The sequence below is a fragment of the Hydractinia symbiolongicarpus genome, chromosome 2 (assembly GCF_029227915.1).
Source record: "Hydractinia symbiolongicarpus strain clone_291-10 chromosome 2, HSymV2.1, whole genome shotgun sequence".
In the NCBI taxonomy this organism is placed as follows: Eukaryota; Metazoa; Cnidaria; class Hydrozoa; order Anthoathecata; family Hydractiniidae; genus Hydractinia; species Hydractinia symbiolongicarpus.
This window is the reverse complement of record NC_079876.1, coordinates 36,104,008-36,122,450: the sequence shown is the minus strand read 5'-3', so window position 1 is coordinate 36,122,450 and position 18,443 is coordinate 36,104,008. Positions and strand designations below refer to the sequence as shown.

The following is an 18,443-nucleotide window of genomic DNA, read 5'->3' as shown; positions in this document are numbered from 1 at the left end:
CTTATTTTGTTCCTTTTGTGTCCGCTTTACGCCGCTGCTCTAACCAAATGTTATAGGAAGGTGCATCAGGTTCATACGAACAGTATCGTTCCCCTTTATATTGTCCGTGGCCTTCCTTCATTGGTTGATTGCATTTGCGGCAGGTGTACTCTTTTCGCGGCTTCTTCTGTTTCACAGATGTCGTAGGTTGTGTACCAATGATTGGTGGAAGAGGCTGGTGGTATGGCAGCATGTTGGGCATTTGTAAGTGCGGAATTTGCATTGGTAATTGGGAAAACGGATTGTATAAATGTGGTGGAGTGTATGGTTGGCAAATTGGACTTGGCACAGGGCATGACATCGGCGCCATAAATGGCGGCTGTAATGTCGGCGGACTTTGCAGCACCTTTGGTTTAGATGCTCTTTTTCTAGGTGTTTTTTTTGGTGCTGGTGTTGTAGCAGCTGACGCTTCATCTGCTTCAATTACAAAGTCAGGTGCTGGGATGGCTCCATCTCGATTTAAAAACTTTAGCTTGGCCATATCTGAGCGATCTTCAGGATTTTTGTAAGTAACCACGTTAGTGTTGCCTTGTGAGTTGGATTGAGGAGTAGGAGGTGGAAGAGGTTCTGTAGCTGTTTTTTTGCCGTCGGATAGGTGGACACCCTGAAGAAGAGTTAAAATTTCTTCCCTTCTTTTTTGATTTTTAAACCACAATCGCAAGGTGGTTTCGTTTATGGTGTACAATGTCAAACCAGTCTCCTCCAGCAAAGAACTGTTAAAAAGGCGAGCACGGATGTTGTTGTACTCGCCAATGATCCTCTTCCAGCGGGAGTCGTATTTCCTACTGCCATCAATTGTAGTTGTACGATGTGCCGTGATTTCGTTGGAAAGGTGGATGCACAGGGCTTCCACGATCCTATTTTTTGATGGCGATAAAGCAGGAGAGGCGCCGGACAAGAAACATCTCTTCATCGCCACGATTCCTACGTGACCTTCCCGTTTGCGTGAAGAAAACCGGCCTCTCGACTGCCTTTTTATCATGGTTTTGTATACCAACGGTTTTTTATCGTATGCCTCCAGATTGTCGTAAAGGGCTTTAATGTTTTTTGCATCTGTACCACTGACACTGATGCCATTTAGTGCCAGCAAAGCACGAGCAAGAACGTCAACTTTATGCCAACCAGAAATCCCTCTTCCGTCTTCACTCTCAACCTCACTCTCACTTTCTGAATTTCCTCCATCCTCCACGTCGACTACATCTGAAATATCTGTTTCCAAAAAGTCTCGGTCCTCGACGCCAGAATCATATTCATCCTCCACGTTCTCTTCCACCCCGTCTTCCAAATTACGTTCGACGTAATCAACGGTGAAGTTGATATCCAGTTGTTGGAACAGGTACTCCATGCCAATGGCTTCCCCAGTGTATTGGTTCGGCGGACATTGGCTGTTTCCCACATTTCCATGAACGTCCAAATGAAGATCGTTGAATCTCGACACCAGCTCTATATCGAAGGACCTTAATGATTCTCTAGAAACACCCGCAACACCATCTTTCCGCATGGAATTCCATCGACAAAGACCTTCCAGCAAGTATGCCTGGAAGTTTACTGCATTTGCGCTAGTACCAGGCACGAAATTTAATAAATGCCGATGAAAGCATTCCACCGATGTGCTGCCCCTCCAACATCTATAAATCGGTAAGGTCATTCCTCCTTTCCTAATTACTCCAACCTTGGTGTACAGCTGGCTGCCTGGTGGATCTTGGATGCAGATTAGATGCTTTTTTTGTTCATGCCAGATGTCCACTACGTCAGGTTTTAGTAGGGGTACACCGAGGGAGTCGGTTACGCCAGTGAAGGACAGAATTAAGTCCTCCAGCAGTTGCCTTGTCTCCACTGAACCTGTAACATGAAAAATGACTTGAGATTGCAGCATAACTGTCTGTGGGAGATATAAAATCCACCGTAACAAATGATATGACACATTTACCTCGTGTACGCCGACGACAATGCCTAGCCAATTCTTTTCTTCCCAGTGCTGTTAAGACGGCCTTCTCCGATGGTTCGCGTATGCCTTGTGCCTTTAGCTCCTGCTCCTTGGCCTTTAATAGATTCTCGTAATCTTGTTGGTCCCATTCGAACAGACAACCTGGTAATTAAAATTGTGTACAGGTAATTTTAAAGGAAAAAAGAAAGTACAATGGCAATGCCGCATCTAGTGAACATTTAGTTACCCGACAATTTTGCCATAAAAACTCCATACAATGGGTGGGATTCGGATGTGCATCCAAAGGAAATTCGACGCATAAAGTGCCAAATGTCCAGCTTAACTGTAAGATTGGGCCAAGCAGAAAATAGGACGTTGAATTTTGACGGTCCATTATAACAGCAGCAGTCGCGGTCTGTATAGAGAATGATGGGAGGCGTAACGTTTGCTTTGGCGTACCGGTCCACAATTCCATCTGCCATCTTCTTCAGAGACTCGTTGGACTCGGAAGACGTAACGACGCTCTGAAGAATTGCGCCGCATTCATTGCCTACATTCGTGACCCAACTGGCGGATCCTTTTGCTTCGCCAGATAGCTTCTTAAGGATTTTTTTCGTTGAGTCTATCTTTAGGACGACGCCAAATACAGACGTGATGGCGGCCTTCACACTGTCCATTCTTGACCAGACATCACGAGCAAATGCAGCCAGAAACCACTTCGACTGTGATAGCACGCGAAAAGAATCAGCGACAGCGTAGGAAGGTATTTGATTCTGATGGAAAGCCAACCTCTTTCGGTGTTTCTGGCAATCAAACAGGTATTGTACATTTTTTCGTATCCACGACTCGCTGTGGAGTTCTACAAGAGTGTTGTGTAACGCTGTTGGACTATTACCCAACGTTCTTGACTTCAGCAGTGATATGACCTTGGAATCACAGGCGTATTTGTATGTTAAGAGAGCTGGGAATTTTACGCGTATCCCGTAGGGTAGCTGGTTTAAGATACGGTTGTCCCACGCCAAAACAGTGAATCCACAAGAGCATATAAGGTATTCAGTTGCTAAGTAGTAGTACTCAGTAACGTCCAGAACAAGGCGAATTTTGTTATAAATGCCGTTCGATTTTAAGCTTCTGTTGCAGGATTCTTTGCAGCACTTAAAATCGAATGTAAACATGCGTCGTGGCATCCATAGGTATATCCTACGCAGGAAATACGACTCTGGTTTGGGTTTAGATGCAATTGCAAAGTTAACGGCTGGTGGATAGTTCCAAAGCCTAACGGGCGTTGCGAGCGTCCCAGTTCCGCAGAAGAGATGTTTGGCGACCCAATGGCGATCCGCAGGAGCCATATTTTGATTCCAATATCGAGGAAGTCTGCCAGTAACATCAGATGGAGGCTGCATACAATGAAAATGCATTTAAACACATTTAAAATTGCTGCCAATGTCTCATAAAAGGAATAGGAATAACAAAAAAATTCTCATCTAACTTTATAGCGATGGTGCTAGACAAACTTACCAACAGAGTATCAGTTGGAACATGTGAAGAATTGGGTGCTACTGCGATAGTTGTGCTACTTTTCAATGATTTACACGAACCCTACATGGTTATGGAATAGAAATTAGATTTAAGGAATGTATGGATTAAAATATATCATAGCTATCTCATATGAAACATGCATATAAAAGTGCACGCGCATGGATTGAAATGATATGCTATACATCTTCTTAAAGCATATGGATTATTCTAGTTATTAGTTACTAACTATACATGACGTTGAAATATTCCAATACAAAAAGTCATCATGTACGTTTACGTCTTAAAATCTAGATTTAATACCTCAGATACTTGTGAAAGTGTTGCACAAACTTTGGTAGAAGTCGGCATGCTTAATGAAGTTGAGCATTCCTTTAATACAGAGGTTGGTTGACTCAAAGGAACTGATGGTGAATCCTAAGTACAGGAAGTAAATCCTAACTTTATGTTTAAAACATTCGGTAATTTATTTTTTAAATTTAAATGTTGAAAAATTAAAACCATTATATACAAGCTATATACATTTCTTTAAGTCATAAGGTAATGTAATTTCATTTATAAATGTTACAAACTTATAACAAAAAGGTTTAATACGTGTTAATATACGTGTTTAACTATTTATCCTTATATATATTAAAACTTAGTTGCTACCTCTGTTACAGTTGAAATTGTTGTCCCAATTGTAGTTGTGCAAGGGCCAACAGTAGAAATTGATGTGCTTAACGAAGACTTCTTTGGTTTAAACGTTGGACAATAAGAATACCTTGATGTTGAATCCTAAGTATAAACTTAAAGGATTAAGAACACTATCAACAAAAATCAGAAGACCAAGACAACAACAATTAGATTTCAAGGTTAATTATGGCCTGCATGGGACTCGAACCCACAACCTCTCACTGAAAATAAGTGATTGCTCTTCCAATTGAGCTAACAGTCCTATAACATGAACCTTTATGCTGTTGTCATAATAAACTTTTAATTCTAAGTTAATCTATTATAAATAATAATTTAGGAACTTACCCTGAACTTCTCAGGAGATATTTGTTTTGCGTAATTTAATTGAATCGTTTCCGAACAACCGCAGAGGAAGAAGATACAGCAGATGCCGATGTTGTGAGAACAGATGTTGACACATTCTCTCTAGCACTTGACGATGTCGAAGTCAACTAGCAGAAAACAAAACATTAAACAATAGGTACTAAAAATGTCAAAGTATTAATTATATATATATATATATATATATATATATATATATATATATATATATATATATATATATATATATATATATATATATATATATATATATATATATATATATATATATATATATATATATATATATATATATATATATATATATATATATATATATATATATATATATATATATATATATATATATATATATATATATATATATATATATATATATATATATATATATATATATATATATATATATATATATATATATATATATATATATATATATATATATATATATATATATATATATATATATATATATATATATATATATATATATATACATAATGTCAATCCATACACAAACGCGTTTAGTTAAACATACACATAAATCTCTTGACACATCAGTTTATACATGCAAAATATATTAATGCATTATATACAAGTTGACCTTCTTGCTTTGAAAAATTAGTATGAGTGTGTTGTGAAAATAACACACACACACACGTATACATATACAGATAAAATTCACAGGAAATGCGTTATTCAAGTTAAATTTAAAACGTTATTCACACAAAGTCCTTACTTGCTTCTGAATGGTGTGAAATCCACAACTACAGTTGATGAAATTCCCAAACAGATCAACGTCTAACATACACTTGTGTCTCGGGCATTGTTTTATCACAGCAATCTTCTTTGCCCAAAGAGATCTTGGTGGTGGTTGCTGTCCCCGACCAAACGTATATTCTCCATTTGCAAACAAGGACAATCTCCTGTCCCAGGTTTTTTTGTCCAAGCCAGTTTTAGGCATTTTAACGTAATAAATGACAACAGAAATCCTCTTATATATAGCTACTTATGTGGTATATTGGTGTAAAAAACAACAATAATAACCAATACACAGGGAGTATAGTATTAGCACAAACTGAAAGTTTAGCTTTATATTCATCATCAAAAGACAAGCTGAGCAAACGTTTCCTATTAGGGAGCTTATAGACAAACTCGCAGTCAAAGCACATAGTCTTAATTCACAAGAGACAAACTAAAGGCTACCTAAACTTCCCAAAAAACAGAAAGCAAATGCAAATCACTTTTGATGCCTAGCTACACAACTAAAACATAGTGCCAGCTAGCTAGCCACACAAACACAAGCACAGAGACATAAACTCCCCAAAGACATTATTATATCAAACTTTCAAGCAGCACTTACTGGCTATCAAAAGCATAAGAAGAATTACAAATGTTTAGACCATTGTATAGACACTTATTTCCAGATAGAAACCAAGAAAAAGCAAACAAATCGACATAATCTTGCACTGCTCCAACCGTTGCATCTCTTCGCTTTTGAACGGCCATTTTATTTTCTTCGAATTTAGAACGAACCAATGAGAAAAGCGCATTCCAAATTTCCAATTTGACACAATAGAACTCCAAATTTTGAACAACAGAATTTCCAATTCTATTCAAAAAAATTGGAATTTCTATTCATACGCTATGAAAGGACCTATTCATGAAATTGGAAAAAATTGGAATACGTAACAAAAGAAAAACAATGGGCCTTTTGTTACTTCCAAATGTATGAATCCCCAGACTAACGCACGCCAAACTGAGCTATCTCAGCCATGATCAATTCTATCACATGGCAAAAGTGTGTACGATGTGATAGCCACTTGACCAGATCAAAAAGAATGTTTCAAGATTCGCTGCGAGTAGGGTTTGAACCTACGCGGGAAGATCCCACTAGAATTCAAGTCTAATGCCTTAACCACTCGGCCATCGCAGCAGAAATTCCTGGGTAGCCAGAATAATTCATCAGCTCACCACTCAGGTGCCGAAGAGGACAAAAAGCCAACTAGTAGGGGACACCCGGGTTTGAACCAGGGAACTCGTGACCTGCAGTCGAATGCTCTACTAATGAGCTATATCCCCCGCCAAGGACGGAATCCACGCACAGGGTATATAACATCAGCGCGTGAGAGAGCAACTTAACTTAAGAAATGTTCGATTTACAGAAGAAAGGAAAAAAATCGTTAGAAAAATGTCCTAATGCTGCACCCACAAACCAAAAACGCTCTGTTGTATGTTGTTATAATGCCGAGACCCAGGATTGAACCAGGGACACTCAAATCTTCAGTCTGACGGTCTTCTTGCTAAGCTATCTATGGCCAACCAACGTTTGTAATATGCTTATGTCAAAATGTTGAAGTAGTTTGAGAATTAATAAACTTCCTTCCTTTTACTAATTTTTTAACTTACCAATTATATATACAAGACAATCGCACTTGCAGATGTCATAAGAATTCGGGTTTCTAAGTTCTTGTTTTTTAAGATGGAGCTGAATAACTTTGAAAGCAAGTTTTGTTTCGTTTCCTACTATATTGTTATATTGCTCATACTAAATTGTTTCATACCAAAATTTTGATTTTTAACGGACAGTACCTTTAAAGGGAATAAAAAAAACAGGAGAAGTAATTTAGGTAAGAAAATTTCCTAGAAAATTGGGAGCCTTTGTTGGTTATATGATTAGCTATTTTTAAACTGCTTAAATACGCTGTCTTTCATGTAGTTCAAACCCGGGTGTCCCCTACTGGTTGTCTTTTTGTCCCCTTCAGCCCCCGCAGGGTGAGCTGATCAATTGTTCTCTTTTATTTGCGAAATTTTAAATAGGTGGAATATTCACACTTGAATTCTTTAATCTGATTGGTTGACTACAAAAGCATTGCATAATGTGAGGAATTTTCAAACCTTAATATCCCACCTGTCGTGGGAATGGACAATTGAAAAAGAGATTTCAAAAAATATCGATAAGTCGGAAACTTTTTTAGTTTTTGCTTTGACATGTAGACGTTTTCACTTTCCCATTTCAGATAATTCGGATTAGAATTAGATGCTCCTTTGATATTTCTAATGTTATTTTGTTGTATACGCACAGGTAATTGCTAGACCGCTCCGTATACAATCTACTTTAGCAATCTCAGTGTATAAGATTTTGTCTACCACAATGGTGTGATTTTAGTTGATTAAAGGAGAGGCGAACTGCGCTTGCCGCACGGCTGCTGAGTAAATGTTTATGATGAGTGTTTATTTTAAAGACCAGAACGACTGGATTGGTCGTCTGCTTCATAGAAGATTCCTCACTATAAATCGATTTTGTTCACATCTTTGTGAGTGCTTAATTATTTATAATTGAGTATATTTACAGACTTGCCAAATGGGTGGTCCAATTAAAAAACAATAGGATATATTTCTCTCCATTGTGAAAGTTATTGGTCAATATACCCAAAAATGGTTACACTAGAAAACGTTGAAAATCAAAGTAGCAAAAATGTTGAACTGCATGTAAGGGACATATTTTTATTATTTTATGCTACTGAACTTACTGAACTGACTGAACTAACTAAAAGTAAAAAGTTACAAATAAGGTTGTGTTATTAAATGTTTTCGGTGTGTATATTTATGCAAATATGGCGCCATCTCATCATAACAAACTTTGGTGGAAACGGACTCAAAACTTGAACAAAATACTGTTGTTGGTCATGAAAAATATTTCTTTAGTTCAGAGAAGTTTAAAAGAAAGTTATAAAATGCTGTTTTTACTTATAGTACGTAATATGTTCTTGGTTATCTTTAGTCAAATATCTCATTTTTTATGTTTAAGACGGACGCAAATGCGTCAAACTGTTCATCAAACAGCTCATCAAACTGTTTGATGAAAATTTTATCAAACTGCGAATGTTTGATGAAATCGAATTTTCCATTTGCGTAACTCGTCAAACATGTTTTATCAAAACATTGGAAATGATTGAAGGCCTATTCATTTACAAAATTTCAAAATGGCGGCTGATATGGCGTATCTTCTGGTATTGAGTGAGCTTATGTATTCTGATGATGAAAAGCCACATCGAGGAAAAAGACGCAGCTGGATAAAACGAAGAGTTGAAAAGGGATAATTTAATAATATTGTAAAGGAACTAAAAATCGAATATTGATTTGAATTCCGAGAAATGTTCCGAATGGATATTGTTGATTTTGAGTTAATATTAACCAAAATTTCGGATTTAATTTCGCCTAAGGAGAGAGGAGAACCAAACCCGTGAATGCTGATGAATGGCTAGCATTAACTTAACGGTTTTTAGCAACCGGGGAAGCTTCTAAGTTTCCAGTTCCGTATATCATTAAACGCTGATTGATGGAGTTCGACTCAAATGCGTCAAACAGCCATCAAACAGCAAACCTCGGTTTGATGAACCCATTTTGGATAAGTAGGATGTTGGATGTACTCATCCAAAATCCTACTTATTTTCACCTTATACAGCCATGAACATTCTATAGACATTTTCCTAGGAATGTATAGAGGTACTTAGTTGTGAAATATATTTATTTAATTGTTATTATAGTAGTTACCTTAGTAAATTTTAGGGTTCAGAAATCTATAAACTTTTTTCTTTAGCTTAAAATTTATTCTCTGGCTGCCACAAAATATTTTTTTTTGTTTGCCTTTCCTTTAACGGAAGTCTAAGCTTTGCAAGATTGATGTAATTTTTCTTATTATATTTGCATTTTTCTTGATTCGAAGAACCAGGATGGTTTCAGTTTAAGATGTTCTTTTTTAAGTTCAGCTTAATGATTTTTTTCACTATCAATTTTTGTTTAACTTATTGTCACACATTTGGACAATGTTTTCTAGCACATTGCGCATTTTGGGACAAAGAACAAGTTTTAAAAAACCACAACAAAAAAATCTTCCCTCATGAAATATATCTCTTTGTATCCATTGTGTTTTCCAGGACAAGTGAAAAGTCAATAACATTTCAGCCTGCCAATTGTTCTTATTTTGTTCTTACTTTTTAACAGCTTTTATCCTTAGTGTTCTTATAAAAGTAGGGGTAAATGTTGAGGCGAAACGTAAGCAAAAATTATTATAAAAAAAACAAATAAAATTTACAAAAAGGTACACGAAGCTTTTCATAAATAAAACTTTACATCTTCAGGTAAGTAATGAAAAAGTAATGAAAAGCTTCGTGTATTTTATTGTAAATTTTATATGTTCTTTTTTATAATAATCCTACTACGGCGAAGAAAACAATAGTAAGCAAAATTTGTTTTTAGAAATACTTTTTATTGGTTAAGAATAAGGTTTTTGGAATCCTTTATTCGTCTTGTGTGTCTTAAAACAAGTTATTCTCAGGACAGACAATTGACGAGTGAATTGACTTTCTCATAGATTGTTAATACCATTGAACGTTTCTCACGTGTTAGCCGTTTTCTTCAGTGCTATAAAAAAGCTTTTCATCCTAGCCAACATTATTTATTTGTTTTATTTTGCCCATTCTGATTTTTACTCACATGGGGTTGTGGCTCTTGTCTATATTTTAATACCTGTATGCGTCTGTCGGTCATAAAATATGGTACCGCAAGTAACAAAACGCACGTAGTGTGGTATAAAAAAAGACGGGCGAACCCGTGGGTTTGTTCGCGGTCGTGTTAGTTTAAAAGCATAAAACAATCAAATGTATACTATTTTTTAAGAAAAAGCTGAATCTTTGAGCTCGCTTCCCTTTAATTTTATCAAAGCTTCAGTTGAAAGCATAAAATGTGGTTTATCTAGTACTACTGCCACTTAAATTTGCTAATAATTTTGCAGATTTTAGTACAGTCGCTTATAAACTGGTTGGTTATAAAAAATGTCGCTGCACTCTTTCGTCTAAAAGTGTATCTGGCGAAATGAAGAAATTGGCCCAAAATAAAAATAAGTTTAAGATTTTAAATTTTAAGGTCGGTCTCCGCTAAAGTTAAGGGCAGAGCTCATAGTAACAGACATTGAGGGGTATTTTTTCATTCTGCATAATACTAAAGACAGTCGCGTTTATTTTAAAAAGATGATAAAACAGTATTTTTGTAGCAAACACGTCGGGGAGTGCCTTGTCTTCTTAACTTTACATAATTTCAATAGTAAGTACGTGTTAGGAAAAGTACAAATGAGGACGAAAATATGTCAGGAATTCAAGCCAGAAACAGATTGTTTGTATAAAAAATTCATTCTAAAGTTCATAATTGTCGTTGTTTATGAACTGATGTTTTAACCACAGTTGGCATCAAATTTGTGATTCGGATTCTGATTAATTAAGAACTGGACGAATGAAAGGAATTTGCACTTGTGCAGACGCATAATTCGCGTGATGACAATGATGTGTGAATCGATCTTTCCAAAGAAAGGTTATTGAACAGTTTACAACCTTTCATATTTTGTCTGTAAGTTCTGCCATCACAAATTACAGTTTATGATAACAAGGGGTTTAATTACACTAGGTCTTATCTAACGACTCTACTCATTACGCCAGTGACACTACTTTGTATAGAGCAGGAAATAAGGTGAAAATACAATGCTAACTCCTTGGGAATTGTTTGTGTAATAAGGCTCATAAAAACAGTTGAGATAAAAAACGAACAATTTAGTTTTTACGAGATTTTAGTATAAAGTAACAGAACAAACCGATACAAAGAAATAACGAATGACAAGTTGCTTAAAGTTGTCAGATTGCCAGCTAGATTAAGAAAGAGAACACTAGCAACAAAGCTAAAAGCCGGTTTTAGACTGATATCTTTCCTCTCTCTCAATTAATTGTGACGCATTCACCCAAAAATTATATAATCCTTATAATCATACAATCTTTAACTCTTCTCGGCTGTTCTCTATCATCCACATAAGCGACATGAGCGAGGACAAATTGTTCCGAGGCTGAGACATAATGTTGTTCTTCGGATTTCAACCAAATAGCAAAATATTGATCTATCTCGACAAACTAAAAAAAAGACATGAACTCAGGCTAACATTTCGTACAACCTTTGTTAGATAGTGTGGATATCATGTGTTTTAATTTTTTTGAGGACTTGCTACAAAAAGAAAAACCTAGTAATCGGTTTTAAAAGAATGAAAACTTACATTTCGAATACTTTAAATACAACTTACTTATTTGAGTTAAAGTATAGATTCAAGAAACAAAAACGACACATTTAATTTCCGATTGTTTCGCCTAAACAATTGACTTTTCAACTGTAAAAATTCTTTCTAATAAAGGCTAATAAACCTATAATTGGTGCTAAAACAGCTTGGTAATTAAACAAAATGTAATGTTTAAGCGAACTGCGCAGTGAAAAATATGATTATTCGAGATATTGAGTTAAAGTCAGGCTCTTGTAACATGCATGCGCCTGTTCTACGCGAAAAGTTTTTGGTGTAAACACATTACAGTAACGTAAAATCATTTTGGTGCTTCGTAAAAACATAAGGAAAACTTAGTACAATTGATACAATCTCTAGAAAACATTCCTTTAGTCAGAATCGTGTTTGTTGGCAGTTACACCTGCATAATTAATGTTTTTCAACCATAATTTTTTAGTACATTTTTCAATTGTAAATATAAATTGTTATGTATAATGTTTGTTAGAGTATTTTTAACTGTGCAACTATTTTAACCTGAAATTCCAAATTAGATCATCAGCCGCGCCTAAACTAGTTAACTAATCACGAACTAATGAAAATTATGATTAAAAAAGATCTTGAGAGAAAGACGTGTGTACTACCGCACTTTTAAAAATTAGTCAAAGAGGGTTTACAAATTAGGTTACAGAACTTCAGAGTAACTCTTAAGTGTTCTACCTGTTGTAGGTGTGGTTGTTGTAGGAGCAGTAGTAGTGGTAGTGGTTGTTTCAGGAGTAGTTGGAGTAGTGGTAGTGGTTGTTTCAGTTGTAGTTGTTGCAGGTGTGGTGGTAGTGGTTGTTGGAGGTGTGGTGGTAGTGGTAGGAATGGTTGTTGGAGGTGTGGTGGTAGTGGTGGTTGTAGGAGTAGGAGTAGTAGTTGTTTCAGTAGTAGTGGTAGCGGGTGTGGTGGTAGTGGTTGTTATAGGAGTAGTAGTGGTAGTGGTTGTTTCAGGAGTAGTGGTAGTGGGTGTGGTGGTAGTGGCTGTTGTAGTGGTGGTGGTAGTGGTTGTTGTAGGAGCAGTTGTAGGTGTGGTTGTTGTAGGAGCAGTAGTAGTGGTTATTTCAGGAGTAGTGGTAATGGAAGTAGCAGTCGTAGCCGGCGCAGTGGTCGCAGTTGCGGTAGTTTGGACATTGCAGTCGTAAAATAAATTCATTTGTTCGATATCTTTTTCAGTCAATACATCTCCGCCCAATGACAAAGTCGGGTCATCGTTCCAAGTTATTGTTTGACCATTACCATTTGAGAAAGCATTGCTAAATATTAATTGAATAAAACATTATTAGATAACGCTACACACATGGCTTCCGTCTTAGGTTTTCAGTTTAAATACAGAAAACATTGATGAGCACTTACTTGCCATAGTGCATAACTGATTTCGGATCGTATTTAACGCCCAAGCTATCAGTATCTCGTTTGTTAAAGTTACGTTCACGACCTGTGAGATAGAATATTAACATTGTCGTATTAATTTTTTCCCAGCTCATTTTACCGACTAGACAAAAACGTCAAAATTTTACGATTACCAGTTAGTATATTCTGAAAATTGATTGTAACGAAATCATCTCTGTCGGCTCTAGCTTGTTCATGGTGAACACCAAGCGCGTGAAGTACTTCATGTATGATTATCCCTGAAGTAAAACATCCGAAGTGTTGCAAAGATATTTGTTGTACGCCCCCTATTCTTCCAATGTATGACCAGCACCTAGAGGAATAAAATTTTAAAAACAAATGGTTTTGAAACTATTCTTGATAATATCTTGACTGATGTGAAATTTAAAAGTTTACTAAAGATCTTATCTTTAAATATAGGTAAACAAAAACAGCAAAAGTTTATAGATTGTTATTTAATACTAAATGTTATTTCATACTAAATAATTAAAGAACAAAAAAAAATTAAACAATCCGAGTGAACTTGTTAGTTCACTTTTTATTCTTCGTAAAATGCGAAATTATTTTAATGCAAGAAAGTGTAATTTTTGTACTATGGAAGTATAAATATATATATTGCTGAACAGATTTGATGTTGTACTTAAGTAAAGAGTTCGACGTCAAAATTACAAGCCGAGCTTTCGACGTGTTTTCCCCTTGATTTATAGATACGTTAAAACAAGAACGGAAAGTGGGTTCTGCACAGACTCTTGTGATTTCACAAGACGGGTTTTAATCAATACTATCTGCGCATTTCTTTAGCGCTTTTGGGTTTGCAAGTCAGTGTGTAGAGCACCTTACAGGGAGTCTTATTAAAGTAATCGTTCACAAAGTACTTTTATTTTAAGTTAAAATTTGGGCTTAGATGGTTCAGTTTCGCAAATTTAGTAACTAACGAGTGTCACGCGAGAACTGCTGTTTATGTGACCCGATTTTGAATCAAAAAAGGTGGCAAATCATTGTGATACGATACACATCCGATAATTCAAACAGGGAAAGGATCAAAAAATATGTTCAAAAAAATTAGAATTAAGCAGTAGAAAATGAAAATAAATAGATGTTCCAATTAGCGGCATTTAAATTTACGTATGCATAGTGTAGAATTAAAAATTGCGTTCTGGTGAAAAAAGGATTTGTAACAAAGCCTTACCCTGATCCTGGAAATAGAGCCACATGATCTTGCGGTGCACTAGTAAGTGCGTATTCGGTGAATTGGATACAAGTTGCTGACTTAATGATATTTAGGGCGTTGCGAATGCTGTTTTTTTCGGTTTCAGCTAAATAAAAAAGAAAATGCTGTTGTTTATAAAGAATTTTGTATGTATATACTTTGCTAGAGTATAAAGAAAATAACCAAAGAAATTGTTTATAAATCTTCTATCATTTCGAAGTGATAAGATAAATAAAAAGCCGTCAATGTCTACATCAGACTACCATGTACTTGACACTGAACTTTTTAAAAGCTAAAACAGAGCAAGGCATTTTGTTTAGGAGTAATACTTACAGAAGTTGTCAGATAAAGTGTAAGGCATTTCACCATTCGGCCATCTGATGTTAAGACCTTTCTTTGATAGCCCTCTCCTTTTTCTTGAAACACCAAACTGATCTGGAAAAAGCTGTCTCATTTTTTCTTTTGTTAACTTTTCGTCTCCAAAAAATAACGCTAAAAGAAACATTAAGTGATAACTACTAGTATTTGTAAAACAGTTACTGTTTTGTGCATCTTTGGAAATCTTTAAAACCTGGGAACTTAAGCATTTCGGATTTTCAGTAAACAAATCAAAATACAGTCGATGACGCCACAATGTTATTCGTGCTAGAAATCGATCACATAACTGGCACAGCAAAAAAGCAAATCAAAGTTGTTTTCGTTTTTGTGTTCATATTATACGATTTATTCTCGAAAATGCTACTGCGATGAGCGAGCAGGTAGTAATAACATTGTATTAAGATCTTGCTAAATAATGAGACTTTACTTTAATTTAAGAAGGTAAACAAAACGACAGGACCAATATTTCCACTTTGGCCCCGACATCATGAGTTATGAGACTCTGAATGCGTGTTAATATGCACAAAATGCTTAAAAACGGAGCATACTAGGGCAGAAAATTTTGCGTAAGACCTTTTTTAATTTCGTGCGAAAAAACTCTGCGTCTAAACAATTGAGGAAAACGAAGCTCAAACTTCGATGAGTTTTCTAATTTAAATACAGTGCCTGGTAAGGCTTGGTCATGATTTCTGAACATTGGAAAGACAGATATTGCTGTTCGTAAGCTTTAGGGTGTAAGAAGTTAAAAAATTTTCCAGAAATAAATTAAAGAGGATACTTATTCAACAAACAAACAAAAAATAAGAAGAACGTTCGCGAGTCGAAAACATTCCGCGATATCGCAAGAAAAACTTTCGCGGTTTTTCTATTTCATAAGTTTCGAAATCGCAAGAAGAGTCCAAAATTCTGCTCGCAAAACGTTCCGTCCAAGAAACATTTTTTCCTTTAAGCCATAATTAGTTTGAACAAATAATCGTACGATGACTTACTTTTGTCGTTACCATTTACTTTTAAAATTTTGGACATTGCTGATCTGTCTTCTGGTTTAGATTCTAGAAATAAGGCGAATATATAAAAATATGTAATAGAGAAAATAGCTAAGCAATCAAATGTTAAATTAACTTAACTTACCACATAGCCTTGCAACAAGTAACAAGATGAACACAAACTTCATTTTGTGTCTGAACTGAACTGAAAGTCTGGTATGGTTAATCTGGACCCTCAAATAAATGCATGGTTCAACCTCTGCCTTCTTTTTATAGACACTTGCATTGTAATTAAATTTCCTGTTTTCATTGAAAACGTCATCGAGGCAATCGGATATAAAAATTTGTTTTTCACACTAAAACCGAAAAACAAATTATTAAATGTTTTAGCAACCGTCTTGCATTGTTAGACGATGCTACATAGATATAGTTTAAAGATAGACAATTTAGATTATTTCATTTTTGTTGTTTCCCTTGTTGTTTTGTTTCCCTTGTAATTTTGTGGACAATGGTTAGCTTGATATTAAGATAAAAAAAAATACCCTGGGATTAATTGGTTTCTAAGTCAGAAAGAACTCTTTTTTTGCTAAATACATGCGATTTGCTGGTTTCATGCAATTTAAAACGTTTTTTAGCTTTAGTTCCCTGTTTATATAAATAATTTTGACACGAAAAGCTTCAAAGTGAAATAGTCCCGTATATTAAACCCTCCTAGCGACAGCCACAGGTAATCAGGGCGGGTAATTACTGTGTAATTTTGACATAATTTTCTCTTGCGTAATATCATATTGACACCTATGTTAGAATGTCCTCTAAGTCGAAAAACAAGCAATTTGCGTAGCGTTTTATTGCGACACAAATTAGGGAGACCAGTTAACTTATGTTAATACGCTCCAGCTGGACATAAAGCTTAATAACAGAATCTCAGGAAGGTTTTATTTTTTAAAAATATAACATAGTTTAAATTTTTTACGAGACTTGTGACGACGTGAGTGAAATATACAAAAACTTAAAAACGAAAAGAATATAACGAAAGGTTTCGAAAAGAAAGGCGACAATTAGTTTATCATATAAACCGAGCATAAATCAATTTATTGAAAGAAAAACGACATATCCCTTTTTATATGTTTTCTTAGTAGTTCACACTAATTCTAAATTATAAAAGATCAAGATAGAATACGTAGTAGATATCGCACAGTATTGCTTTCAGTTTTTTATGTTCGGAGATTTGTAAAGAAATTTTTCCTAAAAAGGTAAGGACTAAGTCTTTCTTGGGAACAATAAACACTGCTTCCTTAGGTTCGTAATTTTTGCTCTTGAAGATTCTTAAAGAGAATTAAAAAACCTTCGAAAGATATTAATTCCTTCCAAGAACAACTTTACGTGAAATTTATTTCGATTATGCGTTCTCGTCTTTTAAGAAAACAATAACTTTACTCAACCCATTAAATAAAAAATAAACAAAAGTGAAATAATACCGTTTCTCAGCAAAAAATAAAATATAGCATATACTTTGTGTAGAATAGGCAATCAAAATGCGAGAAAAATAATCGTTATATTTAAAAATAAATTTTATCATTAGTACAAAAAATATCTTTAACCCCATTGGAAGGCAAGAGACGTAAATACAATATCTGGGCCGTAAGAGAAAACAACAACAAATGTTCAACAAAAATTATATAAATTTCGAAATTATTTTCGAATGTTTTAAAACAAAACTTTTGAAATACATAACTCTCATATATGTAAACAAATATATATTTTTTATATTTCTGTTTGTATGTTTGTGACATTCAAATTCGATTTTATTACGACGATAGCTATCAGGTCTCTATAAGTATGTTCCATATTTTATAAAATTGAATGTTTAAAAGAAAAAACCTATTACTCATTAGTGAATAATGCGCTAATAACTGTTTAAATTTATCGTCACGGGTTTCACACCACACGTAATTAGATCTTTGTCTATGTCATTAAAAAGGTTTTTTATTAACCTTGCCTTTGATTGAAACCTACGACGAACTTTTTAACAAAGAACATGGAATTATGGCGTCGTACGATTTCGGAATCATCTTTTTGAGATTCTTCAAACTAATGATTAACCAGTTATCGCACTAAAGCCTGGTACAATATGACATACATTTCTTGGTTCTTCTAAAGAAGAATATTCTTAATATTCATGTTCAGTAAATCAAAATAAGTGTTATGTTTGCAAATAGCTGCTTCCACACAAACAACAGTTATTACTCTATCGCACGCAGAGCTTACTTTGTGTATTTAATTCTATGTGAATTCGGTCAATGTCTTTACGAGAATCCTTGCATAAAGGGAGATTTTGCTGTGTTGCAAAACCTTTAGGGGATTCCAATCGTACCTATTGCACAAAAAATTGTCATGATACAAGTATTATCATTGCGGCCATCTGTTTTTTCACCTCATCATTATTAATCTAATTTCTTTTTTAGTCACTCTTATTGTGTTTTTCTTTTATATTTACTTACCCATAAAGAGCATGTTAAGGTACACGAAGGATGCTAACGTCTGGTTGTTTCAGTTTCTGATTATTTTAATTTTTGGGAATGCCAACTAGTGTACATGTTCTTACTATAAAAGATCGTGCTCGGTTATCCCCAATACACTACTATAACTATATGGAGATTATGAACAGTAAATTCAAAGTTAAAGCTGATAACTAATATGCGTGGTTGTGTAACAAAAGGGAGAGGAAATTACAAATAAAATCTGTCATCATTCAAATTACAATGCCTCTTTGATTAGAAAGATCTG

General features: G+C 34.9%; 2 protein-coding genes across 2 annotated transcripts; both read right to left on the bottom strand.

The window, feature by feature from the left end:
• Positions 1 to 11,360: 11,360 nt before the first annotated feature.
• Positions 11,361 to 12,846, bottom strand: LOC130628063 (salivary glue protein Sgs-3-like). The gene is made up of 2 exons (XM_057441423.1): positions 12,372 to 12,846; positions 11,361 to 11,514 (listed from the first exon to the last, which is right to left on the bottom strand). The coding sequence occupies exons 1-2, from the start codon at positions 12,844 to 12,846 to the stop codon at positions 11,408 to 11,410; spliced, it is 582 nt and encodes a 193-aa protein (XP_057297406.1). The 3' UTR covers positions 11,361 to 11,407.
• Positions 12,847 to 13,178: 332 nt separating this feature from the next.
• On the bottom strand, positions 13,179 to 15,878 carry LOC130628080 (astacin-like). Its single transcript, XM_057441424.1, has 5 exons — positions 15,802 to 15,878; positions 15,660 to 15,722; positions 14,626 to 14,784; positions 14,272 to 14,398; positions 13,179 to 13,395 (listed from the first exon to the last, which is right to left on the bottom strand). The coding sequence occupies exons 1-5, from the start codon at positions 15,842 to 15,844 to the stop codon at positions 13,179 to 13,181; spliced, it is 609 nt and encodes a 202-aa protein (XP_057297407.1). The 5' UTR covers positions 15,845 to 15,878.
• Positions 15,879 to 18,443: the final 2,565 nt, after the last annotated feature.

Coding starts and splice junctions, on each gene's coding strand:
- LOC130628063 (XM_057441423.1), bottom strand. CDS start 12,846: ATGAATTTATTTTACGACTGCAATGTCCAAACTACCGCAACTGCGACC. Junction 11,515..12,371: donor AACAACCACACCTACAACAG/GTAGAACACTTA, acceptor TCTTTTTTTTAG/TTTGTCGAGATAGATCAATA.
- LOC130628080 (XM_057441424.1), bottom strand. CDS start 15,844: ATGAAGTTTGTGTTCATCTTGTTACTTGTTGCAAGGCTATGTG. Junction 14,785..15,659: donor AGTAAATGGTAACGACAAAA/GTAAGTCATCGT, acceptor TGTTTCTTTTAG/CGTTATTTTTTGGAGACGAA. Junction 13,396..14,271: donor GCTCTATTTCCAGGATCAGG/GTAAGGCTTTGT, acceptor TTATTCCTCTAG/GTGCTGGTCATACATTGGAA.